Source organism: Agelaius phoeniceus, chromosome 1 (assembly GCF_051311805.1).
Source record: "Agelaius phoeniceus isolate bAgePho1 chromosome 1, bAgePho1.hap1, whole genome shotgun sequence".
Lineage (NCBI taxonomy): Eukaryota > Metazoa > Chordata > Aves > Passeriformes > Icteridae > Agelaius > Agelaius phoeniceus.
Window position 1 is genome coordinate 101972113 of NC_135265.1, and position 23996 is coordinate 101996108.

The 23996-nt window shown below is 38.7% G+C and overlaps 1 protein-coding gene across 3 annotated transcripts in view; it reads left to right on the plus strand.

The window, feature by feature from the left end:
* PIEZO2 (piezo type mechanosensitive ion channel component 2) overlaps positions 1-23996 on the plus strand; it is a 286565-nt gene that overhangs the window by 118322 nt on the left and 144247 nt on the right. For all 3 annotated transcript variants that reach the window (XM_077184102.1, XM_054635188.2, XM_077184105.1), the window contains exon 4: positions 15379-15421. In XM_077184102.1, coding sequence (XP_077040217.1) covers positions 15379-15421 — 43 coding nt within the window. The remainder of the gene's footprint in view (positions 1-15378; positions 15422-23996) is intronic.

A 23996-nucleotide genomic window follows, 5' to 3' on the forward strand; every position in this document is an offset into this window, starting at 1 on the left:
ATGTAAACATTTAATGACTTGAATAAATGTTATGAAATTTTATTTGAAATATGTGTCTGTCTGCAGATGTTCTCAGCTGTGGATATGCTTCTGATGTACATTCTGCTTGTTCCTAAACGGGAGCTTCCTCTTTCACCAGGGTCACTTTCCAGCTCCTCAGTAAAGGCAGTGAATTGGCCTTTCTCAGCTTATTTGATTTTTATTGGGTACAAACCCTGAAGGAGGATTGTTTTCCACATCTGTGTTCATTCACTGTAGGCAGTGCAGTGACAGATTTAAGAAGATGTACAGAGTACTTCAGGATCCATTTCCTTTTCTATATGTAAAATAATTTCTTTTTGTGTAATCTTGTACCATTATCACTACTTGTCATTTAATGCAATTTTCTAAACTGCTTTATTTGTGTGCCAAACATAAGGCAACCTCCATGGAGGTGGCATTCAATGACTGTGTCTATGTTCAATTAGACCAACATATCTTTACATGCTGTATTTGGGTTTCTTCTGAACTGCATTTCCTCTTACAGTGACAAATGTGTGCTGTGTACACCCTCCCTCATCCTTTGGCTTGCTGCAGTAATGGGATACCTTATTTTTCTCCCTTTGCTTGCATTTCTACCTATGATTCCTGGTTCCTGCTTCCTGAGAGCAGCAGGCGGCCTCCTGACATGAACATTTCTCTCAGAAATTCAAACACTATTGCTAGCTTGTTTGTCACATAAACATCTGACCTGAGTATTGTTGTGGTCCCTTTCTGTTGACACTGAAAGAATCTCTTGAGAATGAAGCAAATAAAATGATGTTTAGTCTCATAAACTTATAGTCCTGATACCACTGCTTGGCAAATCCATCCTTCCCCCAGTGGCTCATTCCAAAGGCTCTCAGAACATTTCCAATGTTTTAGGTGTACACAGAGATTCTAAATGTCAGGTTTCAAAGCATTTGGAAACAGCAGCGAAAAAATTTCTTCAGTGACATCTAGTACTAATGGGGAAAATAGCATGGAGAGAGGGAGAGATGAATGCAGTAAATCAAGAAGTCGTTATTTGTTAATTTTCTCACTTTAAACAAGATTTGAGCTCCTGAAGGATCTTCTCTACGACACCGCCATCATCCACAGCCATTCTGTTAGGTCAGCTTCAAAGAGGAAAGAATTAGAAAAGATTTGAGAAATGTGTGCATTTGTTGGGCCTGATACAAGAGGAAATTCAGTGCCTCTGTCCCTTATGGGCTACCTAAGGAGAAACTTCCTTCTATCTGAAGAAAGATGAGAAGCTGCAGTAGCACATTACTGAGCCTCATGATTCAGTGTTGTGCCTCAGCTGTGTATAGCCTAGAGCCTCCTCTTCTCTTAGCCCTTCATAAAATACGGAATTTTAGCATTTCCTCCAGCTTTTGTTTCCTGTCTGGATTGCATTTTTCAAGGTAATCACTGTGTACTTCAATGTTTTTATACAGCCCTCAGCTCAGCTGGATCCCACCATTTCCTGGCCCTTAGACAGTGCTGGTGCCAGCAAATCCCCCAGGAAAGATATTTTCCTTGAATTTAGAAGGAAAATTGAGAGAATTGAATTCTTGGCATAGGAATGCACAAAATGTGAGATATCTTAAGAGCAATGGTTTAGATCTCTGATGAGCTTGTTCATAAATCAAAGTGCGGAATTTGTTTCTTGGCTTCCCTCTGACATGTGAGACAGCAACACATTAAATTGACTCTTTATTTTCCTTTTTATGCTTTTAATTTTTCATTGTCTCCTGTGAAATTCGGTATTTGTATTGGTTTAATGCATACTTTTCAGCATACAATGTAATAGGAAGTTACATGCAGCTCTCAAAGCTAAGAGATAATTTTGCTCACAGCTCCCACATCACTCCACGGAAACTGCTAAGAGCAGCTGTGCAAGAGATGAAGCCCTGAATTATTTAACAGGGTTTTAAAAAAAATCTAATCTCCAATGTCAGCCCATCTCTGCTTCACTCTCAAAAGAGAGCCAGTAGAAGGTTGGGCTGTCTAACATCTTTCAGGGTCCATAGTTCATGTGCAAAACCCTGTCAACACAAAGTCACTTGTTTGTGCCAGGTTTTTCTGTATGGAGTATGGGCCATTATTTTCGACATAGTGTATGTATTTATTTCTCCACTGTGGTGTAGAAAAGAAGCCATTAGTTATCCCTGGTTGAGGTTTGACCCCTTCAGAGGAATCACTTGGCTTGTTGCATTTGTTCTTAACTGGCAGCTCCCACCCTCGCCCTTTGACTTCTGGTTTCTGCAGGCTGGCTGCTGCACCCAGACAAGTCCTGCTGTATACTCTGCTTTTGGGACTGGTGCCATGATGCAGAGAAGCTGGATTCAGCAGGGTCACATTGGGAGTTAAGATACAATTTGTCCCACTGTTTTTGGCACGACTCACGTTAAGTAGATAATTAGAACCTCATGCCAAACTTTTGCTTTTCACATGCTGAAATGGAGCAGTAATTTGTTTTATATGTATTAACTCTAATTGCTTACTAGGTTTGACAAATGTATTACTAATTCAACAATTGCTGCGTTATGAGGCACTAATGGGAAAAAAAATCTACCCAAAGTTTATAATCTCTCTTGTGAACTAATCCTTAATTCTGTACATAGTTTTTACTGAAGCAGTATTTATTTAAACCGGGAAATTGCTTTAAAATCTCAAGTAATGTGAAACTAATGCCCGATGAGAAAATAAGTCAGAGTCAGATTAATAACCTGTAAGGTTGCTTCTTCTTCTTTTCTTTTTTTTTTTTTTTTGTTCCTATGTAATTTTAAGGGGCTTGTTTGTTTGTTTTCTGTTTGGATGTTTTACCCTTACACCAGAGTGTGGCCAGTTTTTACCCACTTGAGAGAGAACTAAAGTTCTTAAGTGGTTTGAATACAGTTTTTCTTCCACAACTGCAGTGACTCCTTGGTGGTGGGGCTGACCTAGTGCACGGAGACTTTGATATGGTGAGCTTTGTTCTTGGAAAGAGGTGGGGAGCTGGGTTGTATCAAATAAATATCTCCTCTGTCTCTCTATCTGCACATCCAGCCTCAGTGGTGTGAGGGATTTCCTTTGACATTTGTGGACTTGTGGGCTCTTGGGATTTCATGTGTTTTTCCTCTGAAAGGCTCGCCTTGCATTCCTCAGAATTGTTGACTTTTCAAAGTTCTTGACATGACTAGTTCTTCAATTCAGAGTCATGAAGAATACAAATTTGCTCTCCTGCTATAGATGTGAAATATTAGGGTGGGCTGAGGAGCACAGGAAGAGAAAAAGAGGGAGTGCAGTTCATTCTTCTGTGGATTGAAGATGTGGCCACTAACACATAATTACGTTCCTGCAAAGCATAAGTAACAGTAGCTATAAAGACTTACTAGCCATGTGGCTCATTCAAATTCTAGAAGATATAAGGTGAATTTGAGTAAATTTTAAATAGTGAATAGGTTTTCCCCTTGTAAAAATCCCAAATGTTTGGATGATAAAATTGGTTGTGTTAGGTTGGGCAGTGACATTTACTACCTGTTTGAGGTGTCTTTTCTAGTGTACACAGTTGATAGTAAAAATAAAATTTAACAAAATTTGACGGCAGTCAGAGAATATTTCACAGAGACCTCCAAAATCTGTTAAGCAGTATTTGCTTTTGCTCACAACTCTTCTAGCTTCACCAGTAGCTTGGAAGCTTTGCTATATTTGATATTTGCCAAGCCATCCACTGACCCTATTTTTGTTTGTTGCTCTTTTGTTAAGAATGAATAACATTACTATCAAATTGATGCTCAAGAAACCAAAACATATGCAGGTTTTGGAAAGTTGGTTCTTGTGAGGTTACAGATGTCTGAATCTTCTGAAGGGATTACGTGTCCCAGAACTAATTTGTTTCTTTACTTTAAATTTTCTAAGTGTTTATCCTGCTGATATAATTTTAATCACTAAACCTCCACTGATGTGCCAGTGGGTGCCTATCTAGGTATGGATAGTTGTGCCTAACGTTGGAGCTTTTCAGGTTTTCTCTGAGATGGCCTGAGGTGTGAGATCTTGACTGTATTTCAGTATCATCTTGCTTTGCAGCCTGATTTCAGAGACCAGATGTTATAAGGCAAACATCTGTGAGCACCAACAATTGCAGCATCCTTTGAAAGTGAGTCCCTCTTGCATCTCTGTGTGCTTTGTTAATAGTTCCTTTTTCTCAGGAGCTTTCTTCCTCAATAAGCAGAACCAATTAGGCATCATTTTGTCCTTCTGTCCTATGCAGATATGGTGATGACATCAAAAGTGTAAAAGCTTGAGGAAATTTATCCTGAAAATATAATTCTTAAAGCTGGATGAAATATTACTGAGACTCCTGTGGAAGTCTTACTGCTTTACATCCACTGACTGTACAAAACAAATTCACTGAAGTGTTGACATAGAATTTATTATAAGTAGTAGAATTTATTTATTAGTAGTAGTAGTATTACTATTATTTGTAGTATTAGTATTATTATTATTTCCACCACTTAATTTCCTTTCCAAATTAGTAGTTAGATAGGGTGGTATGAAGGTTTTAGACTGTGATTTTTTTTTCTCATGCAAAGTGTCTTCAAAGAAATCACTGCAGATAAAAAGTGAATGACTGAAGCTTAGATTAATTTAGATCTAAATTAAGTTTAGATTTAATGCAAACGTTTGCATTCGCATCTCTTTTCAATAGAAGTCAATATTTTTATGTATGACTTGTTCTTTGTTAGAAATCTCTCTTTTATACTTTCCAGACCATTTTCCTATCAAATATATTTTTTTCTCTCCTTTGTGTCTTTGCTTTCATTTCAGAATGTAAGAGGTTCATTGTCCCCCAGTGCTGTGAATAGCTCACATTTGCAACTGCATGAAAAATACTCAATGCATTTCAGCTGGGAAAGACAAGAAATTTTAATAGCCTTTATGCTTTGTGGAAAATATTGCCAAGATGCCCAGATTTGTATATTCAGGTATTAGTTTGTAAAATTGATGCAGAGGAAAGTTTGGGGTGAGACAGTTTTAGGAAGTGGGCCAATATCTTTCAGACAAGTTCTCTTGAACTGTGGCATTTTTGTTGTGTATTATTTTGAGCAGAACAAGAATGTTTCCAATAAGTTTTTTAATACACGCTTGGAGGTGCTTTATAAACTGCTTATTCTCTAATTCTGCACCTGTGTTCCATCACTTGACATACTAATCCCACTGTGGGACCTTCCAGTTCTTCAGACCTGCTTGGACTGGGAAAACTTGCCAAGTGGCGGCAGCTTTGAAGTGTTGCTGTTGTTGGCCGTGCATCTTTGAAAAGAAGCAAGCAATAAAGTGTTTGTCCTTTTTCTACTAGGCCTGATGTAATATCACTTCTAATGAAGCAGCACGTGAATAAATAAAGCACATGATTTAAGAATGCATTTGAGAGTCACACATCTAAACAGCCCCTGATTTCTGTAAAATGCAAATCCCTGCTGAGTAGAAAATTATTACTGCTCATCATTTTCTTCAGTATTCACTCAAAAGGTATGACTCTCTTAATACCCTAATGAAGCACTCAAATTAAACACATTCCAGTGAGGACAAAATAACCACACTTGAAGTAAGTGTGAGAATACTCTTATCATCTAATAGCATGTGAGAATGGCAAAGGTTTCAGTGCTTTTATTGAGTTTTTTTGGCTAAGACTTAGCCAAGCAAACTAAATGGGGAGAAATTACTCTTAATACTTGTAATTAAGGCTATGTAACTGTAGAAAGAGCAAACTATTTGTAAACTGTTTAAAGCATACAGGAAAAAAAGCATGGAGTGCTTTTAAAAATGGAAATTATTAGGCAACCCAGGGATTTCTTTAATTTGTTGATAGTGCTCATACTATTTGTGGCATACTAATTAAGTGCTGGGAAATGATCTCCTGGTACACTGAACGTAATCCTGCAGTCTGTTATAGATTAATCTAAAAGCAATCACGCAGAGCTGGATTGCTATGAAACCTGGCTGGGTACTTCTAGTACAGACTTCACCTGTTGCACAGGTCACGACCAAAGCACAACCAGTAATACTCACCTGTGCCTCTTGTCCCCAGCCAGTGGTACTGAAATCCAGCAGGTGTTCCAGGCGTGCAGGGGAGCAGATTGTAGGTGGCAAAGCGCATGGCTTGTGTCTCTCCTGGCTTGGCAGGGGTGCTGAGAGCTATGTGCCTGTGAGCTGGGAAAGAGAGGGGTGGGTGGGTGGGAGGTCTCTCTGGTGTTGGTGTGTCTCACCAGTTTGAGTTGCCCAAACTCCTCCTCAGCACCCCCTTATCTGTATGGACTCCACTCCCAGTGAGTGGCAGCAGTGTTTTCAAAACATCGATGTCAAGAAGCAATGACTTGGGCTGAGCCTGTGACTGGCACCTCATTGCCTTCTGTTTTCCCTGGTTCTTTTGTCAGTTTTGTTTTCTCTGAACACTCTTATAGCTACACAGTCATCTCTGTCTTGAATGAGAGGAATGGGAGCTGGCGAGCAGAAGATCTCTGCTCTTTCTGATCTTACAGACTACTAGAGTTTTGTGAAAATCTGAGTGAAATTACGGAATTGTAAGTTTTGCAAAGAGAAAGAAAATTAAACCAAAAGATACCCTTTGTTCAGTGCTTACATATTTATACTTTTCAGCTGAACTAGATAAAGCATCTCCATATTTTCTAGGGAAGAAAAATAGCATCTGTTGCTATCATTGCCTTATCCTGATTGTTTGAGTCTGTGTGCCTGCTTCACACCACTGCCCAGAGGAGCACATCCTTCTGCATTCAGATTTCTTCTCTGAAGGGATCTCTGGGAGTGAGCCAGCTTCCATGTCCTGAATGTCAGGCTGCCTGATCCAGTCACTGCTGCCTTCTCTTAATGGCATGCAGAGAGAAGGAGGGTTTGAAAGTGCTGCTTTCTGCTTCTGTGGAAGGTGGTGTGCTAAGTTTGTACACATCTCAAGCCTGTTTTCTGAAGTTTATTCTGCATATCATCCTTCCCACAGCACTTGTGTTATTTTAGTCATGGAAAAAAAATTGGGGTGGCTTTTATTTTGTTTTGTTTTTTGAAATCTGAGAATGTGGGCAGGACCTTATGCCTAACAACAACAACAAATTGCTGTCTTCATTGTACGGTGCAAAACTTCCTTAATTTCTGAGGGCAATAATGTGAATGAAATGGTTCTTTAGTAACTTTAGGAAAAAAAAAAAAAGTTAAAAAAGCCAGAAAGCAATTTCAGAGAAAAAGCATGGTTTACCTGGTGTGCAGTATGTTAGTGGAGTCAAAGATACCACCACTGGAATTCTGGGTTTTGTTGTCATAATGTTTCTCCTGTTTCTGTGCAAGATTTCCTAGTTTCCTGTTCTTATTTATGACATCCATAATTTCTTGTATATGGATGTGCTACTGCAGACACATTTCCTGTTTATTTCCCCCTTCCTGTGTCTATGCTGAAAAATCCATGAAGAATCATGTGCCCACTTCCCCTCCTTCAGATAAGACAAGAAGAGAAAATGAGATAATGAAAAGCAAATTCCTTGTGCTGGTACACTGCACACATTGAATAATAACACAACCTGCAGGAAACTAGGTTGATGTTATTATTCATAACAGTATATTATGTTACAATAAAAGTAAGCAGAGGGTAGCTCTAGAGGCTGGGAGGATGCCTGTCACTTACACTCTGGAGTTAAAACGTTGCCTCTGAGATGCTCCTTAGCAGACAGAGCAGTGTTGCTTGGGATAGGAGAGGAGAGAATTTTTCTGCCAATACAAATGGAGAAAACACTTCTTTTCTTTAGGCTTATGAAAAAGAAAACTTAGTACAAGTTTTCTTTCACTTTGAAAACTAAAGCAAAGCCCATCTACCATATTTGAAAAAGGACTCATTAAATTATTATTTGTCCAGTTCAGAAGGTCTGGAGAAAATTTTGATCCTCTTAAACTCTGTCACTCTCTGGCTTAAGGTTGGCAATCCCCCATGGCAGCAGCAGGAAAAGCAGCCTTCTTTTGAGGCTGCTCCCTGGAGCCTTGACCCTGTTTTCTGCTGTAGAGAAGAATAAGAGATATCTAAGGACCATCTGACTTGTTACCCTTTATTCCCTAGTGCTGGTAACCTGCAGTGTTCTGCTCTGCACATTGTTTTATTTTCCACATCCATTTTTGAAGTGTTCTACATGATGGGGGAAGAGGGGTGGTTCTGTTTCAAAAGGAAGAATAAAAGATGGCAGAATGAATTCAAACATGAAATATCCTTGGAAACTTGGGGTAAAACCCACTAACCAACCATTACAGCAAACAAATAGATAAATAAAATATTAAACAAAAGCAAAAAAGCCCTTTCCATTAGCTAGCTGTCTTGGGTTTCATCTGGAATACATTCCCCAAGGATATTCTAGTGCTTTGGGTTTTGCTGTTTTGCTCCCTCATTGAGAAAATAAATTTGAAATTAAATGAGGTTAAAATAAGAGTGGTTTTAAGCCTGTGTGTGTTGCAGGGGAAGATTGCCTGTAAGTGTTTCTGATATATCTAAGCAGATAAAAGAAGTCATGGTTTTTACAAAAATTAGGGAACCTGTCATCCTTGTGAAAAAGATGGTAAAAAAATATATGAAGCAATTCAGCCAATTTAAATTTATTTTGTTACCTGTGTATCATTTTAAACAAATCTTTCATGGGAGAAAAAATGCAGAAATTTCCCACATTTTCTTTCTCCAAGTCATTATTTTTTCCCACACATCTCTTAACTTGCCTTTTAATAATCAGGTCATCTTCACATATAGAGACTGATTTTTTTTTTTCTTTTATTGTTCCTCATTGCTATGAATTTCAGCAAACTATCAAAGCCCATTAACTCAATGCAAGTCTTTCCAGTTATTTCTATAGACTTTGCATCAGGCTCAGAGACACAGGTTTTACCACCAAGCAAAGTGAGCTGGGATCTGCCCTTTCCTCCAGCAAGATGCTGGATCAATTATAACCCACGGGCTCTAAGGGGTGTTTCACATGGTGTTGTCTATCTTAAGTTACGTGGTCAATTAAAAAAAAACAATGCTCCCCCAGCCTCCCAGTTCTAAGTGCTAATCAAGGTACAGAGGAAAAAAAAAAAAGAAAGAATATGGATTAGGCCTGTGAAGCAGCTGCTTTTAGGGTCCCCACTTTTCTGTGAGAGCTCTTCTGACACATATCTGGAGCCCCAGAGCTCCCAGGAAAGCCACAGGCTGGAAGAGGTGACTGTTCACATGCAGCTGCTAATCACTTTACCATAGCCTTTGTCTTATTGCTCACCTTAAAGCAATGTGCATATGTGTGCACACACAAATGTAGTGTCAGTACTATTGCACTTTGCTCTATATTCCTCCTCTGCTCATTTTATTAGTAGAAGTTCCCACTCATAACATCTCCTCAGAGGAGAATTAGCATTTTTGATGATGATTATTTTTCCGGTTAACATGGAATGAGTCAAGTTTTCTTTTTATTGGAAAACAATTTTTGTATCTCACTATAGTAATTTATTATTTTTCTCAGAGGAGAAAATACACAGTAAATCTTTCCCATGACATTATTGTGAAGGGATCAAATTTGTGCTCTTTATTCAGTAAAAAAATCTGTTGAAGGGTGGTATGAGTGGAAGGCAAGTAAAGGCTTGCAACATCTGATCTTTCTTCTTGATATGACTCTTTCCTGGTATGTAGTCAGCAATCACTTTCTTCATCTAGACAGAATCCTGGACCACTGGCCCTAAGCTTCTATTTTACTGGTGGTTTTAGTCTCTTCAGCATGCACAGCAAACTGTAGCAGCCCAGATTTCCCTTTACTTCTTCTCCTTGAGGAGTTACTTCAAAAATTAAATAATCTGCTGCCTTGCCTTACACATTTGGCTCCCTGGGGTTTTACAGGGAGTGTGACAGTGCTGAGCTCTGCTTGTACATCAGAGCAATAGAAAGGCTCCTGCTCACTGCATTGGATGGGATACAACCCAGAAAACAATCTTAAGGGTGAGCACCCTGACCTGCCCCTTCATCCCTCAGGGTGGCTGTAACTGGGAAGCTTTTCTGGGAACACTCCTGGACAGGCACAGGGAGTGGTGGAGTGAGCTGCATCTGTCTCAGCAAGCAGCACACTGTGATAGGGGTCAAGCATTTGGTGCAGAGTCCTTGCCTGCCATGTTTTGATGTGTTTTGAGTGTGGATTAGCTCTGCTCTGGTCATGCATACAGAAAAGAGCTGGTGGCTGAAACACAGCAGTTGGGTCTGTGGGCTGTGCTTTAGTTTCACATGAAAGGAATCCAGTCTGTGCAGTCAAAGATTGCTCCATTGTGCAAACCAAAGCATGATAAAAAAATTGCCCAATAAATACTCTCCAGTTCTGAATTAAAACATCAGCATGAACACAGCAGAGTAGTAATATGCCATACTAGGAGATCTCATGCTAAAATAAAGTGGTGTCATTATCCCAGATGATAGACTGGAGATAAAATTACAAAGTGATGAGTGCAGGGTGCAGGCTAAGTACTTTGAATCAAGGGAAGAGGAAGTGTAAGAGAGCTTTATTTCTCAAAATAGACAGATGGATTCTAAATGCCAAGGTAGCATTGTCTGATGTCCTTCACATGAGAGAAGTTATTATTTCTGTAAGAGTCACATTGCATGTAACTAACTATTGGATAGCCAAGAGTAAGTAAATATTAACAGTACCATTATGGTACTGTGCAGCAAGTAAGAGAATGTTCTTCCCTATGCCACCTATATTTCTCAAGTCAAAACTACTGTTTTGTTTCACAAAACCTGTGGTTTTGTGTTTGCTAAATAACAAAAAAGTAGGATTTCTTAAAAAAAATAGATGTTTTAGGTTTTGTTTGGAAGAAGATAGAAGCTTGCTACTAGGAACAAGCAACTGTAAAGGCTGTTAATAATATATGAAGCTGCTGAAATAAATATGTTCCAAATATGGCAGTTTTTATCAGGTGTGAACATTTCAGCTCATTAGTAATGGTAACACTTGTTAGTTACTTGTTAGTAAGTACTGAGGTGATAAAGGAGAATACACAGCACAGCAGTATTTCCCAATCCATTGAAGATAGGCTGCAGACCCTCAAGTAGTTTATATAGTGTATGTATCTCTACTGAAAAAGAAGCTGTAGCAGGACAAGCTAATGTGTTCATTCAATTTTTTGAAAGCTGTAAGGTGTCCATTCAAGAAACTCCGGTACCCAACTAGTCTGGCTGGGCTGGACTCTGCAAACTTCTGCCCTGTTCTCTGTTGCTTGAGAAGCAGAGCTGATAGAAGTAGCACCTGTAATGGAAATGTTTAGCACAGTGTTTCTTCCCATTTCTGGAGTATTCTGTACCTCTGTTTTGTATCTCTTGAATATGTGAAAGGGTTTTCTCCCTTTTTTTTCCCCATGGTTTGAAGAATACTAGTAAGTGTCTCAGGCTTAAGATCAAAGTTTTGAAATTGATAGGAATATTTTAATCATTACAAATTCAGCTGTTCTTCCGAAATTCTTTTCCTTCAAAATGTTAGGATAAAGATCACTGAAGTTACTATTGCAAGAATATCTGCCTGTTTCTGAAGTATCATAACAGGTTTATATGTGTCACAGCTGCATGTTACTCATGAGTTAAGTGTGGTGGGGTATGTCTGGTACCTTGCTTGTTCCTTCAGAGAGTCTGGGTGTCTCCCTGTGATACCCCATGGACAGGCTCAGAAAAAACCTTTTTAACTTCGGATTGATGGAATTAACAGATTTTTCCTATTCCAGTCTTTGGAGACCTTCATATAATTCTGATTGTATACTTGCATTTTGACAGGCTCACTTAATGCTTACTGAAAAATGTCAAACATTGTCTTTTGGTTCAGTTAAGCCCCATTTTTCCTCTCTGGTCCTTATGTCAAATCACAGTGAGAAAAGAATGCAAGAATTATTATTCTTCCTGTTAGAAAGCCTCAAGAACAGAGTCAGGCACAGGCATGTAGTTCTTAAAGTAGCCACTAACTCTGGAGAAATGAGAAGGCAGCAAGCCTTGGTAATCACTGCACATAGCCACGGAGACCACAGGATCCACAGGGACCTTCAAGCACATGTGCATGGGAATGGCAAAGGAGGCATGAGTTTCAATTACAATGCATGCCAGACTTCTCCCTCAACAGCTACAGATCTCTGCAGCAGTGGCAGATAGGGCATGATACTGCTCAAGGTGAATAGCTGTGCAACCTCCATGAAAGGATGAAAATCACTTACCCAGTATTCTTCCCCAATATTGGTCACTTTTAACACCCAGCTAGAGAGGGTGCTGGGGCATCTTGTCTAGCCTGTGCTTTCGTCCAAGGTTGGATCAGATGATCCTTGATGTCCTTTCTGACCTGGTATTCCATGATTCTGTGATCCTGTGAATGTGTGTTTTCCCTGTGCCCAGCAGTGCACTTCAGCAGCAAGGCACCTTCATGTTTTGTAAGGCGAACAACCTAGCAGTGGTGTGTGAGTCCTCTCATCCTTACTAAGTTCATAGTAAGCAGAGAGTTTTAACCAAGCCAAACTAAATATGGCAACTGCCTTGTGAATCAAAGACTACCTGTCATAGAAGGCAACTTTTGACTTAAGGAAGATGTCTGGATTCTATCTTATTAAATCTCATATTCTTATACTCTCATTCATATGCTAGGATTTCATTGAGTGCTTATGTGAACATGGTATGTGTGTAACTATTGCCCCTATTAAATGTGAGCAGAAATTCTGGAAGTGCATTATGCTTCATCTCTTTGAAGAATATTGAAGCTAGAGCTGTTAATGTGAAACAGAATTTTTGGTATAAATGAGGATGGTTGGGCACTCTGGAGAAAATATTTGGAAAAAAAAACTTAATTACATGGGTACCAGATTAAGGCATTCTTATAAACAGTTATAGTATTTTTGTTGTGGTGCTAAAAAAAAAGAAAGCAAAGGGAAGCCACCTTAACTTAGTAACTCAAGTGTAGTAGTTGATGGATTCTGAAAGTCAAGGGGTGAATATTTTCCCCAGTCGTAGCAGAGAGAAAGACTGAATTGAACAGCCAAATTCCCATTGATTTCCTTGGGAGCAGGATCAAGTCTTTAATTCTTGATTGACTCCTTTTTTATTTTAATGAGAATTATGTGATATAACCCTGTTTTATGTTTTGGAAGCAACGGGTAAGGTTTAAATCAAATACTAGGTTTTCTAGACTTTTAATAGCACTATTCTTTTTAGTGCTTCTGTTACCTCAGGGTATTTACTTTTGGCTCTTAGTGTGGTGTAGAAGTTGATACTATTGTGAATGGAATTGGCAAGTCTTAAAACCCAATGTTTAGATCATAAACATTTTAAAATAAGACTCCATAAAAAAGATTTGTTTTTTTAATATGAAATGTTAGTTGTGTTCTTGGCAGGCTTTGCTTCAGAGGAGTCAGATGCATTTCAAAGAGTATTCTGGTGGCCAGCTGCAGCCAAAAGATTATTTCAAACCAATGGAGACACAATTCCCTTTCCTCTAAAGCTTTTTTCCTTTCTCTCTCCCTCTCCACCTTCTCTCTCCAGTAGGACTCTATCTATATATTATGAATGAGGTGTAGCCAATCATGGGGTGAAAAATTCATACATATATGAATACATACATACATGTACATATACATAACAGTGGAAGGCACATAGACTAAAAATGTCAGTACTGGCCTTTGCTTTAGGAAGTGCTGTTGAGATTTCTTTTCTTCAACACTCTTCAAATCTTCAGAGTTCAAAAACCATTGGCTACTCTTCCAAAGCCAGCAGGATTGAATAAAATATATAGAGAATTGTTTGTGTCTGCCCTGCCTCCTGTGGAGTGGCACAGTTACCTTTTTAACAATGGCTTGATTCATAGATGCTGTGTGAAACCAGTTACACTCCAGAGATGAGCAGAAGATAATGGGTTTGGGGGATGCATTAATGGAGGGGGTCTTTATTTATCTCAATCATTTATTGTTCACTGTGCTGGATATTATTTTTGTTTTTCACATTTATTTGAAATAAATGTGTGAAAGTATTTCTTGTCCTGCTTTAGAGGTGTCTTTAGAGGACTTCTTTTCATAAAATATTAACTCAGTGTGATGAATGTAATGTCTTATGTAGTTGTGCAGGCAGAAGTTGTGCCCCACCTCAGGCAAATATAGGTGCCACAGTAGAAGCTCTCGCTACTCATCAAACAATCAACATTGCTCAGTTATTCCAGAACAGGATTTAACTTCTTTTTTTTTTTCCCATATAGTGAAGGTAGAGATTTCTCCACCTTGCTTTTGAAGTCTCTTTCTGCTTTGTGTTTTGCTGGATATGGGCCTGAAATTCCTGCCTGCTTTGCACTGAATGGGGGCAGTTAAAAGTGCTGCTTAATGAAACTCACAGGGAATCCTTTTGTTCCTAATTTATATTTCCCTTTACGTGATGGAATGCATCAGCAACAGGAATTTTTGTCACTTCTCTGATTTTGAGAATTCAATGAATGATTGAGATGAGTCAGTCATTCAAAAAGAGCTGTAGTTGCTTACATGGCATGCAGTCCTGTTGTGTTTCCCACAGCAGCACAAAAGGACAGAGAGCAAACTATGATGCAGCTTCATGTCCTCCTACAGATTTACTGAGCAGATCTGCATGACTTGAGATATTTGTGCTTTTAGTAGCCTGTGTTTATAATGACCTCATAGCAGTTAAAAAAAAAAGACTGGCAAAAGGCTAAAAATCTACCAAGAGCTTAATACTAAAAACCTAGTTCTTGAAGTGTGTGGGGGGATTATTTTGGAGAAAATCGAGGTAAAATTTGAAGTGCATTTAAGTGCATCAGAAATACTGAGGGCAGTTGTTTGGATGCACATTTGAGTAGTTCGTGGGGCTGAGTCCTTGATAGTTTTGAGAAAGAGTCCTTTGCAGCTCTTTCTATGAAGGATTAAACAACAAGGAAGGAATACATGTTCATGCTTTTGCTTAAAAATAAAAGGGCTGGATTTCAGAAGGAGCTGTAAAGCTTTCAGCAAGAATCAGGCAAACACTACAGTAAAGTGAAAAGCTGAAATGTGAAGAGTGCATGATGTGAGATGCCAGCTCAGCGCTTCCAGATCACACTGCTCTAGCAGAGGAGACCACCCTTGGGATTGCAGTGAACTGTAGCTGCTCTGCAATGTCAAGTTGTATAGGCTGATACCCCTCTCACTGTTGTGTCACCCAGTGGTAGCATCTGTCAACATTCTCCACTCTGGGGAAAAGTCGTGTTATTTACAGGTACTTCTCTAGGGGTGGAAAAATCTCCTTAATATACAGATCCCAGCTGCACAAGGAAAGGAAAAGAGTGTTCATACAAAAAAGGTTCTTTACTGAAGGTGTTTTTTCTCCTCTTTGTGCAGGTTCGACATGGGAGAAAACATTACGGCAGATTGGTTTTGAAAGGTAAGCCATAAATTTATTTCCTTACTAGTGCAAAAAAGTAAGGAAGAAAAATTGCAGAGACAAATGTGCACAGTTATTTATTTTACTTGATTGAATGTATCAGAGACCTCAAATTTAGAGTGGAAGTCATGCAGTGTCATGCACATATGTGTTCAGCTTTTCTGTTTGTGTCCTCTTCTCTTTCCCGAGTCAATCTGAAGCAATTTATTCATTATATGAACTTGGCTCATCATGTGGTTTGCTGGTGACTCTACAGCATGCTGGTATTAAAAAAGAGACACACCTTTTGGCCACAAGTCTTACTTATGAATGAAAATATTGCTCTCACTCATATTTTTTTCCATGAAGACTTCTAATCTCTGACATATGAGTTGACAAAAGTAAATGAAGTTGAAAGAGGTGCAAAGCTGGCAGAGATCTATTTAGCACCAGAGGAAAATTCAATATTCAGCAGTCCTCAAGTGCAAGAACTTCTTGCAGACAAACTTAGCCACAAGGTCATCACACCAGAAACACATTTCTGTCTTGTAAATTAAACAAGGCCAAGTCCAGTAAAGAGTTATGTAAAGTAAAGAAGGATTCAGATGCTCAATGCTATCTTTATTCTTCTACAAATGGTAAGCAGAAGAATCTCCTCTCCACTTGAAGTTCTGGATGTTGTTGAAAATTAAACACTCAGTTGCTAAGTTTGATGTCCTCAAAAGTTGTTTTTTTTAACAGGCTGGTTTTTTTTTTTCCCAAGTTACATCCACTTTCGTTCCTAATGAGCATTTCACTCAGTGTGATACCATAGGACACTACAATAAACCTTTCATCACCCAAATTGTGAATTAGCATCTCTTGGTGCATCTGCTGGTGCTGCTTCTCTTCATCAAAAAAAAAAAAAAAAAGTTTTGAGGAGTTCTAGAATGAATTGATACTGTGTCTGTGTTTTGAAAGAGAGAATGGTTACGGTCAGCATCTTTTTAGCTGAGTTCATTAGAAGTTCTGTGGTGGCAATTTCCAACCTCTGAGATGTTTCAAAACAAGAAGAATCCATGCTAGCTGTGTATATGCAAGGTATATACCACATAAAGGATGGAGAATTATTGATAGACTAAATTACAGCTGAGGAGCCTTTCTGAGAGGAGGCAAATATGTAGAAGGGATTTCTGTGCAGATGCCATTATTGCCACTCTAGTTTGAAAAGCAGAAAGGCTTTCTAACAGCACTTCTGCACCTTGAGAGATTGATTGTCACTCTGGGGTTACTTTATTTGAAGCAGCACATTAGTTAGCACAGATGAGGTGAAGATTTGAATGTACTTTGCTTGCCATAGTCATAGAATCGAATGTGTTTTCTTTTCAGCTTTTTCAGAGAACTGGCAAGGAGAAAAAAAAGGAAGATAAAGACTTTTATATAAATACAACAATTAAGATTTGGAGTTTTAAAATTAGTAATATCTATTATACTACCTGTATTTTTAACACAATATTTTTTATGACAAGAATATATAATAGAATCATAGAATGGCTTGGGTTGGAAGGTACCATAAAGGTCATCCAGTTTCTACCCCCCTGCCATGGATTGTTTAGAGCCCCATCCAGCCTGGGCTATAACACAAGGTGTGGGGCATCCACAACTTCTCAAATTGGTTGAGTAAAATGGTAATGAGAAACATATAAGTGAAGTTCAGTGTTAACTCCTTTAAAGCAATATTTTCTTAATATCATATGTCACTGCTTAAGATCAGTACTTTTTGTATCTTAAAGAATAGCTTCCAAAGCAAACATATTCCTATATATAGTACCTGGATGCTGGAATCACACTTATCTTGCAGTCACAGAAGTAGAAATCTCAAGTCTGCTGATCTCTTAAAGCAGAGTGCTTATTCTGGGGATGTATCACTACATCCTTTCCCTAATCTTATTCTCTTCAGTAGGAATCCCTTTTTGGCCACAAATAGAGACAGGTTAGTGGGCTATATCTATGTTAGCTCTGATCCAATACAGCTGTTCTTGTGTTTATTTATATAAACTCTAGGGAAAGAACCAGCAGAAGCATGTCTCACTATTTAAAATTTTGTTCTCTGCAAGCTGTTGACTTAGGCACACCTGAGTCAGCTTTGAAATATCAATAGCATTTAAATGTATTGTTTGAGCAAGAACATTCTCATTCAGGAGGGAGAAAGCAAGATTTTTAGATACACAAAAGGTGAAACATGAAGTAATGCCCTAAGGAGGAATTATCTTTGCTTTAAACCCGGAAGATATTAATTGTTCTCAACAAACAGTTTTAGAGTGCATTGAGGAACAGGAGACATAGACAGTCAGTTTACATTGCAGAAAATTAATCCCATATAATTTACAGGTGAAGTCATCACTGCTTTGTGGCTACATGGTGTTTATTCTGCAGTAGTAGAGTGTTTACATTACTGTTGTCTTCATATCCTGAAAAACAATGTGCCACCAAGAGATCTGACTGCAAGGCTTTTATGTAAGCATTACTTGTGAGCTGTGGATGCTGCTTTTCAATGCAAGGGAAATTAAAAATGCTGGAGCTCAAGTAAGGTAGCTTTATATCCAGGAAATGACTGGAGTTAAGAGCTTTTCAATTAAAAGGAGTATATGTGGGTTTGATAGATATAAATGAAGGTCTTTATGTTATTGATTGTCTTTTGAGACATTACAAATAAGCTAATTGTAACATACTATGTTAGTCACCACCTTTGTCCAGCATGATCTAGACTGCAGTTCCTAACCACAGGAAGAACATTGAGGAGCAATTTTGAGATTTAGGAAAAATATTGTATTGCATTTTGTTGTCCTATTAGAAACATGGTTTAAAAGGCTGAGCATGTCTGATACTTTCACGTGATGCAAGTTGTCACCTTAATTGTTTTTAAAAAAATCTTCAGTAAGCCAAAGCAAGTAGACTTATAGATAAATAGGATGACTTTTTGCCACTGTTAATGTGGGTATTATTGTTCATTATTGATGCATATTACCATGGCACCCACACATGCAGAAAAACTTCTGGAAAGCAGTCAGATCTCTTGTACTTTGTTCCAAACATGACTAAAAACTTGGTTTAGAAAGCATTGTTCATCTCAATGGCTTAAGATTTTTTTCAGTCATATTCAGGACCCAGTAAAAAATCATAGTATCATGGAATCAATAAGGTTGGAAAAGACCTCCTAGATCATGGAGTCCATCCTTTAAGCAAACACCACCTTGTCAAGTAAGTCATAGCATTAAGTGCCACATCCAGTTGTTTGTCGAACACTTCCAGGGATGGTGACTCCACTGCTTCTCTGGGCAGTTGTTCCAATGCTTAACCACCCTTTCTGTGAGATAATTCTTCCTGATGTCCAACTTGAACTTCCCCTGGCACAGCTTGAGGCCATTTCCTTTTGTCCTGTTGCTGGGAGGCTCACTTCAATTCTCAAGTGGAATAGTTATGAACAATTAACCATGACTGTGCTTGTTTCCTGGCTACTCTGGCAATTAAAGAGAGCTTAATACACAAAGCCTGCTAAAATTCAAAAAGAAAGAACATCAGTTCAGTCAGAGAGCTGGTCTTCTCCTATAATGCAGCCAGTAGTGTCTTTCCAGCTCATGGCTGGGGTGAGGCTTGCAGTGCAGAGCCTGCAAAGAGCCACCACCAGCCCTGGGGATATGTTACCACACTGTGGAAAATTAAAACCAAAAGAAGGCTTTTTTAAACACCTAAATTTCTCTAATTTGAGCTACCAGATGAAGTTTATGTCCTTGTCTAGTAGATTCAGTAGCGATTACAGAAATGTCTTCTGTTTTTACATATTTGTTCACCTATAAATTATCTAACAATTTTAAAACTTTAAATGAATGATGTTGGACCTTTAAAAACTCATCATTCTGCAGGGTTTCCAGACTTCCAATACTCCTCTTACTATGTTTCTCTGGGTTGTAGTTTGTAGTGTGACTAGTAAGTTACTCAGCTACTAACAACACTTCTACTCCCTTTTTGCATTTGTTCCCATGGTGCTTCTCCTGTGCATGTAATGCTTTACATTATGGTTCCACAAAGCACACTTAAGAAAAATTGAATAACTGTTATTACATGTGAAGTAAATATCAAATGTTTTAGAAAATATATATTTGAAGAATAACAGATGTGTGGTTACTACACTTTTGGCAACCTTCAATAAGTATGTTTTTCATAGTAAATAGTTGTTTCAAGGGTAGAGAAAGGAACTTTTGAGCACCAATTTCACAGTAAAAGGAAATTATCTTTATAAAAATGAAAGACTTTTCTGTATCAAAGATACAAGTTTTGTTTGGTTGATAGCTTTAATCTGATACTAAAATTGTTGTTATTTTCATGGTATGCAAAAACTTGCTATTAATTAGAAGTTACATATATATATGTGTGTGTAAAATTAGGTGACTTCTACCCTGTGTAATGCTAGTAAGACCTCTCTGCACCATACTTAGTACAGCAGCAACATCTATGTAGAAAGTGCACCAGTAGCATCCCAGACTCTCCCTAAAGTAATACTGAGGCTGATCAGCAGTGAAAGCTGCTCCTGTATATAAAATACTGTGTATTGAGTTGTGAGCTTGTTATGCTTTTTGTAATCCTTTTACTGTTTCCGAAAAATGAAAGAGTAGTTGGAGATTGCTTGCTCTCACACTGAAAGGAAAGGGTAAGCAGATAAGAGCAGGGAAGGGAATAAGACTCGCAAGGAAAAAGACCTGAAGATTTCTGTATCAAGGCTAGAGCTTGGGTATGAAGACTGTCTCCTATTAAGATATATTTCAGATCTTCTGTGTACCTCAGTAACTCCTCCAACTGCTCTCCTAAGCATAGGGTGATAAGGAGGATATTCTGCATTGGTTTTATTTGAAGCAAAGTAAATGCAGCAGCCCTGTTTGCCACAGGTAGAGAGACACAGCTAACCCAGGAGCAGATTAGCTGTCATCGCTGAGAGATGCATTTTTGTTCCTACACTGATCTCTGAGAGCAGAAGGATGTCTGCTTTTGCAGCTGCTCCACATATGCCTCTGCTCAGTCTAGCCAGAAATGCTGTGTATGTCTTCCCTACCCCTTGCAGAGACTGAGAACTCAATATCCAAAACCACTCATGACATGCGGTGAGTGCTGGAATCCAAATGTATCAGAGTCGCTTCCCAAGCGCCTCCTTCCAGGTTTAGGTTGCTAATCATGAGCCTACTGCTGGTGTGAGCTGTTTTCTCTCTTTCCCCCTGCTTGCTTGGATATTTGATTGGTGCTTGGCCAGAGTTTCTCTGGGTGACAGAAATAAACAGAAAGGAGAGAATACCACTAGATTCTATAAACATTCAGTATGCACAGTTCTGGCTTGGAAATCAAAGCACCATATGGTTTTCCAAAGTGACATCCCCCTCTTCTCCCCACGCTCTTTGGTGATTTAGTGTAAAGAATAAATATATACTTGAAATATACAGTCTTATCCTGATACTATGCTCCGTTACTTCAAGCCTTTCTTCACATACAGCTGAATCCTATAGTCCTTTCTTGGGCAAGGCTCCCATTGACATCATTTTGGGAGCCTTGCCTCAGCCAGGGGCTGCATGAGGCTGTATGGTCTGATCCTTGAGAGGTTATTTTAAAAGAAACAGTGCAGTTTGAATAATTTTCACTAATGTTGAATAATTTGAGAAGACAAGGAAAAATGGGTGCAGTGGTGCAATCAAAGGGACTTGGAAAACCCCTGCCAGGCACATCTTTCACCATTTTGGGAAAAAATAGCTGTATTAGTCTGTAAAATTGTTTTGGTCTCTTGTCCCTCAAAGCACTTAAGCAAGTGCTAATTTTTCAGTGCTCAGGCACTTACTTTGGCAGGGCTCTCTTCCACACCATACCATCCTTGATGTGCTTCAAATCGGAGAGATTAGATTAATTGATGGCTTGTTTATACTTTCTATCCTTAATATACGATGGCCATCACACTTTTGTAGGAGTTAATGAATGTGAATTTATTCTGCAGTTTTGAATATTCTATGGTTGCGTGTGCTATTTGAATAATATGGCAGATAAATGTAACATGAGGAGTCGAGAGACAGAACCAGTTCCACACATTCCTTTGGGAGGCTGTGAATAAAAGGGCAGTTTATTGCTTGTAACACAAATGTTGTCTTCTGGGTGGTATCTCTATTTTATCATTACTCTGCCTGGTAAAACATGTCACTGAGGGCCTCATCCTCAACCCCAAACTGCTTTTTGGGGTTTTAGGGTTGAGGTTCAGAGATCCCCAAAGGCTACAGCTCCAGCAACAGTGGTGATGCAGAAGGTGCGACAAGAGGTGCTGCACCAACTCTGAGCCCTCCACACCTTTCTCATCTGGGCCAAACATGGTACTGGCTACCTCAGCTGCAGGCCCAGGCTGCCAAACTGAAGTAATAATAGGTAGGGATCTGGAGGCAGAGGACTACATCAGAAAGTCTTATTCATGTCCTTCCAGCCATAACACTGCAGCTCTTTTCTCAGGGTGCGATGAGCAGAAGATGATTTGGCTTCCCACATGCATACACTTGTGTCCAGGCAAAGGGCAGCACAGGGTGCTGAGTCCTGGGAAGACAGGGGGACTCAGATTGCTTTAATTTAATTCTCAAAGCTTCTCTCTTTTTGTTACTTCGTGGTGGCCAGGGCTGTGGAATTTGTGCATGTGTGTGCCGAAGTATTTGTCTTGTTTATAGTGTAGGAAATGGGGAAGAAATGTGTTTTCAGTTTTATTTGATATATTCTGCATGCCTGAGGTTCTATCTTAAATTGAGTTTTCTTCGCTGCTCTGACAAAAAGCAAGACTTTGAAATAAAAGTCTGAGTTACAGAGAAAGCAGAGAAAGCCAAAATAAAAATTGAATTGTATTTGCAAAGAAAAAAAATGTTTAAGAAGACATGAGGAAAATTTAAGTAGCTTTTTTTTTCACCAACGTGTCAACTGAAATCTTTCAGTCTATATTAAATAGTGAAATAGAAACAATTTAAACCTTGTTTTAAACCAGTCTAACTTACCTTGGATTTTATTCCAACGTTGACCTTTGTTCCAGTGTTGTTGTATGTAGTCAGTTCAGTGTGCTCCCTCTCATTCCCCCTTCAAACAATACTTTGTATTGGGCATGCTGTAGTAGCCCATGAAGAAATTCTGGGAATAGTTGAAAGCTGCATCCATCAAGGGAGATTTGGACTGGATATTAGGAAGCATTTCTTTACCAAGAGGGTCGTCAGACTCTGGAACAGGCTTCCTCGAGAGAAGTTGAAGCCCCATGTTTGCAGTGACTGTCAGCCTGCCCGAGTCATTTGGACAATGCCCTTAATAGCATGCTTTAAATTTTGGTGGTTGAGCAGTAAGATTAGATGATCACTGTAGCTCCTTTCCAATTGAAATCTCTCCTCTCTCCTCTCTCCTCTCCCTAGAAGAAAAGCTGATTTTTGACAGATGTCATTTTTGCAAGTTTTGCAATATACTACCCTAGCTTTTGCATAATAAACACATTTCTTCCGAGCAACCATGTCACAGAATGTTTTTTAATATCTTGCTAGTGATGGTTTTGTAGCCTTTGTGTAGCATACCTGCAAGACTGTAAAAAATAATTCATCAAGGGAGACTTTTTTTATAGAAGCTTTTTAGATGGTCACTACATGGCTAAAAACACTTAGACCACTAATTGCTTCCTTACTTGTGGGATTTTCTCAAAGCTGTCCTTATTAAGAAAAAGTGATAAAACGATCACAAAATATGTAAACAGTCACTAAAGTAACTTCATTTGTTTTGAGCAAATTTAAGAGATTTTTTGGGTTTTAACCTCCATCTTTATGTTTAAGTGGCTATCTTAATGGTAGTATAAACAATCTCTACCTAAAATAATTACAGTATTCATGGCTATTCTCTGGTGTACATCATTGTAATATGCCAAGAAAGGAGTTTCTCTGGGTTGATTGCAGCTACTTTGGCATCTTCTTTTTAAACAACTTAGAAAGCAGCAATGTGAATTTTCTAAATGTCTGAACACACAGTCCTTAATTATATAAGCAACTCAGTAGATTTCAAAAATTTTTCTCACAAGAGTAAACATTATGGAACCAAGGCAAAAATTCATTGTTAGTGGTATAAATAAATAAACTAGTTTTAGGTAATATAGTCAATTCTGTACAATTTAGAGAATTCTAAACTCTCTTAGAGAGAATTCAAGTATTAAAAACCCAAGGTGCACATCACACCAGGTAGTCCAGAGGAAAATCCTATTGTTATACAAGTAAAGCACACATGTGTGATGACTGGGTTTTAATCCTCTGCCCAGACAGGCTGAAGTTCAAGAAGCCACTCACTTGTGGGAAGCAGGACAGTCCTGCTTCCTGTCCAGCCTCCTGTGCACCTCCTGTGCAGCAAGAGAGCTGGTGTACAAACATCCTGGAGGCACATAAGTCTCTTAATTGTGTGATATGCCTGTGATAAATCTAAAATTTAGCTGTGTGTAGATGAGAAGATGAGAAGCACAGTAGTGTTACTAATTGCAAGATGCTTTATGAATAAGAAGGTTTGTCACGTTTTTCCTTTTCTCCTTTTCTTTTTT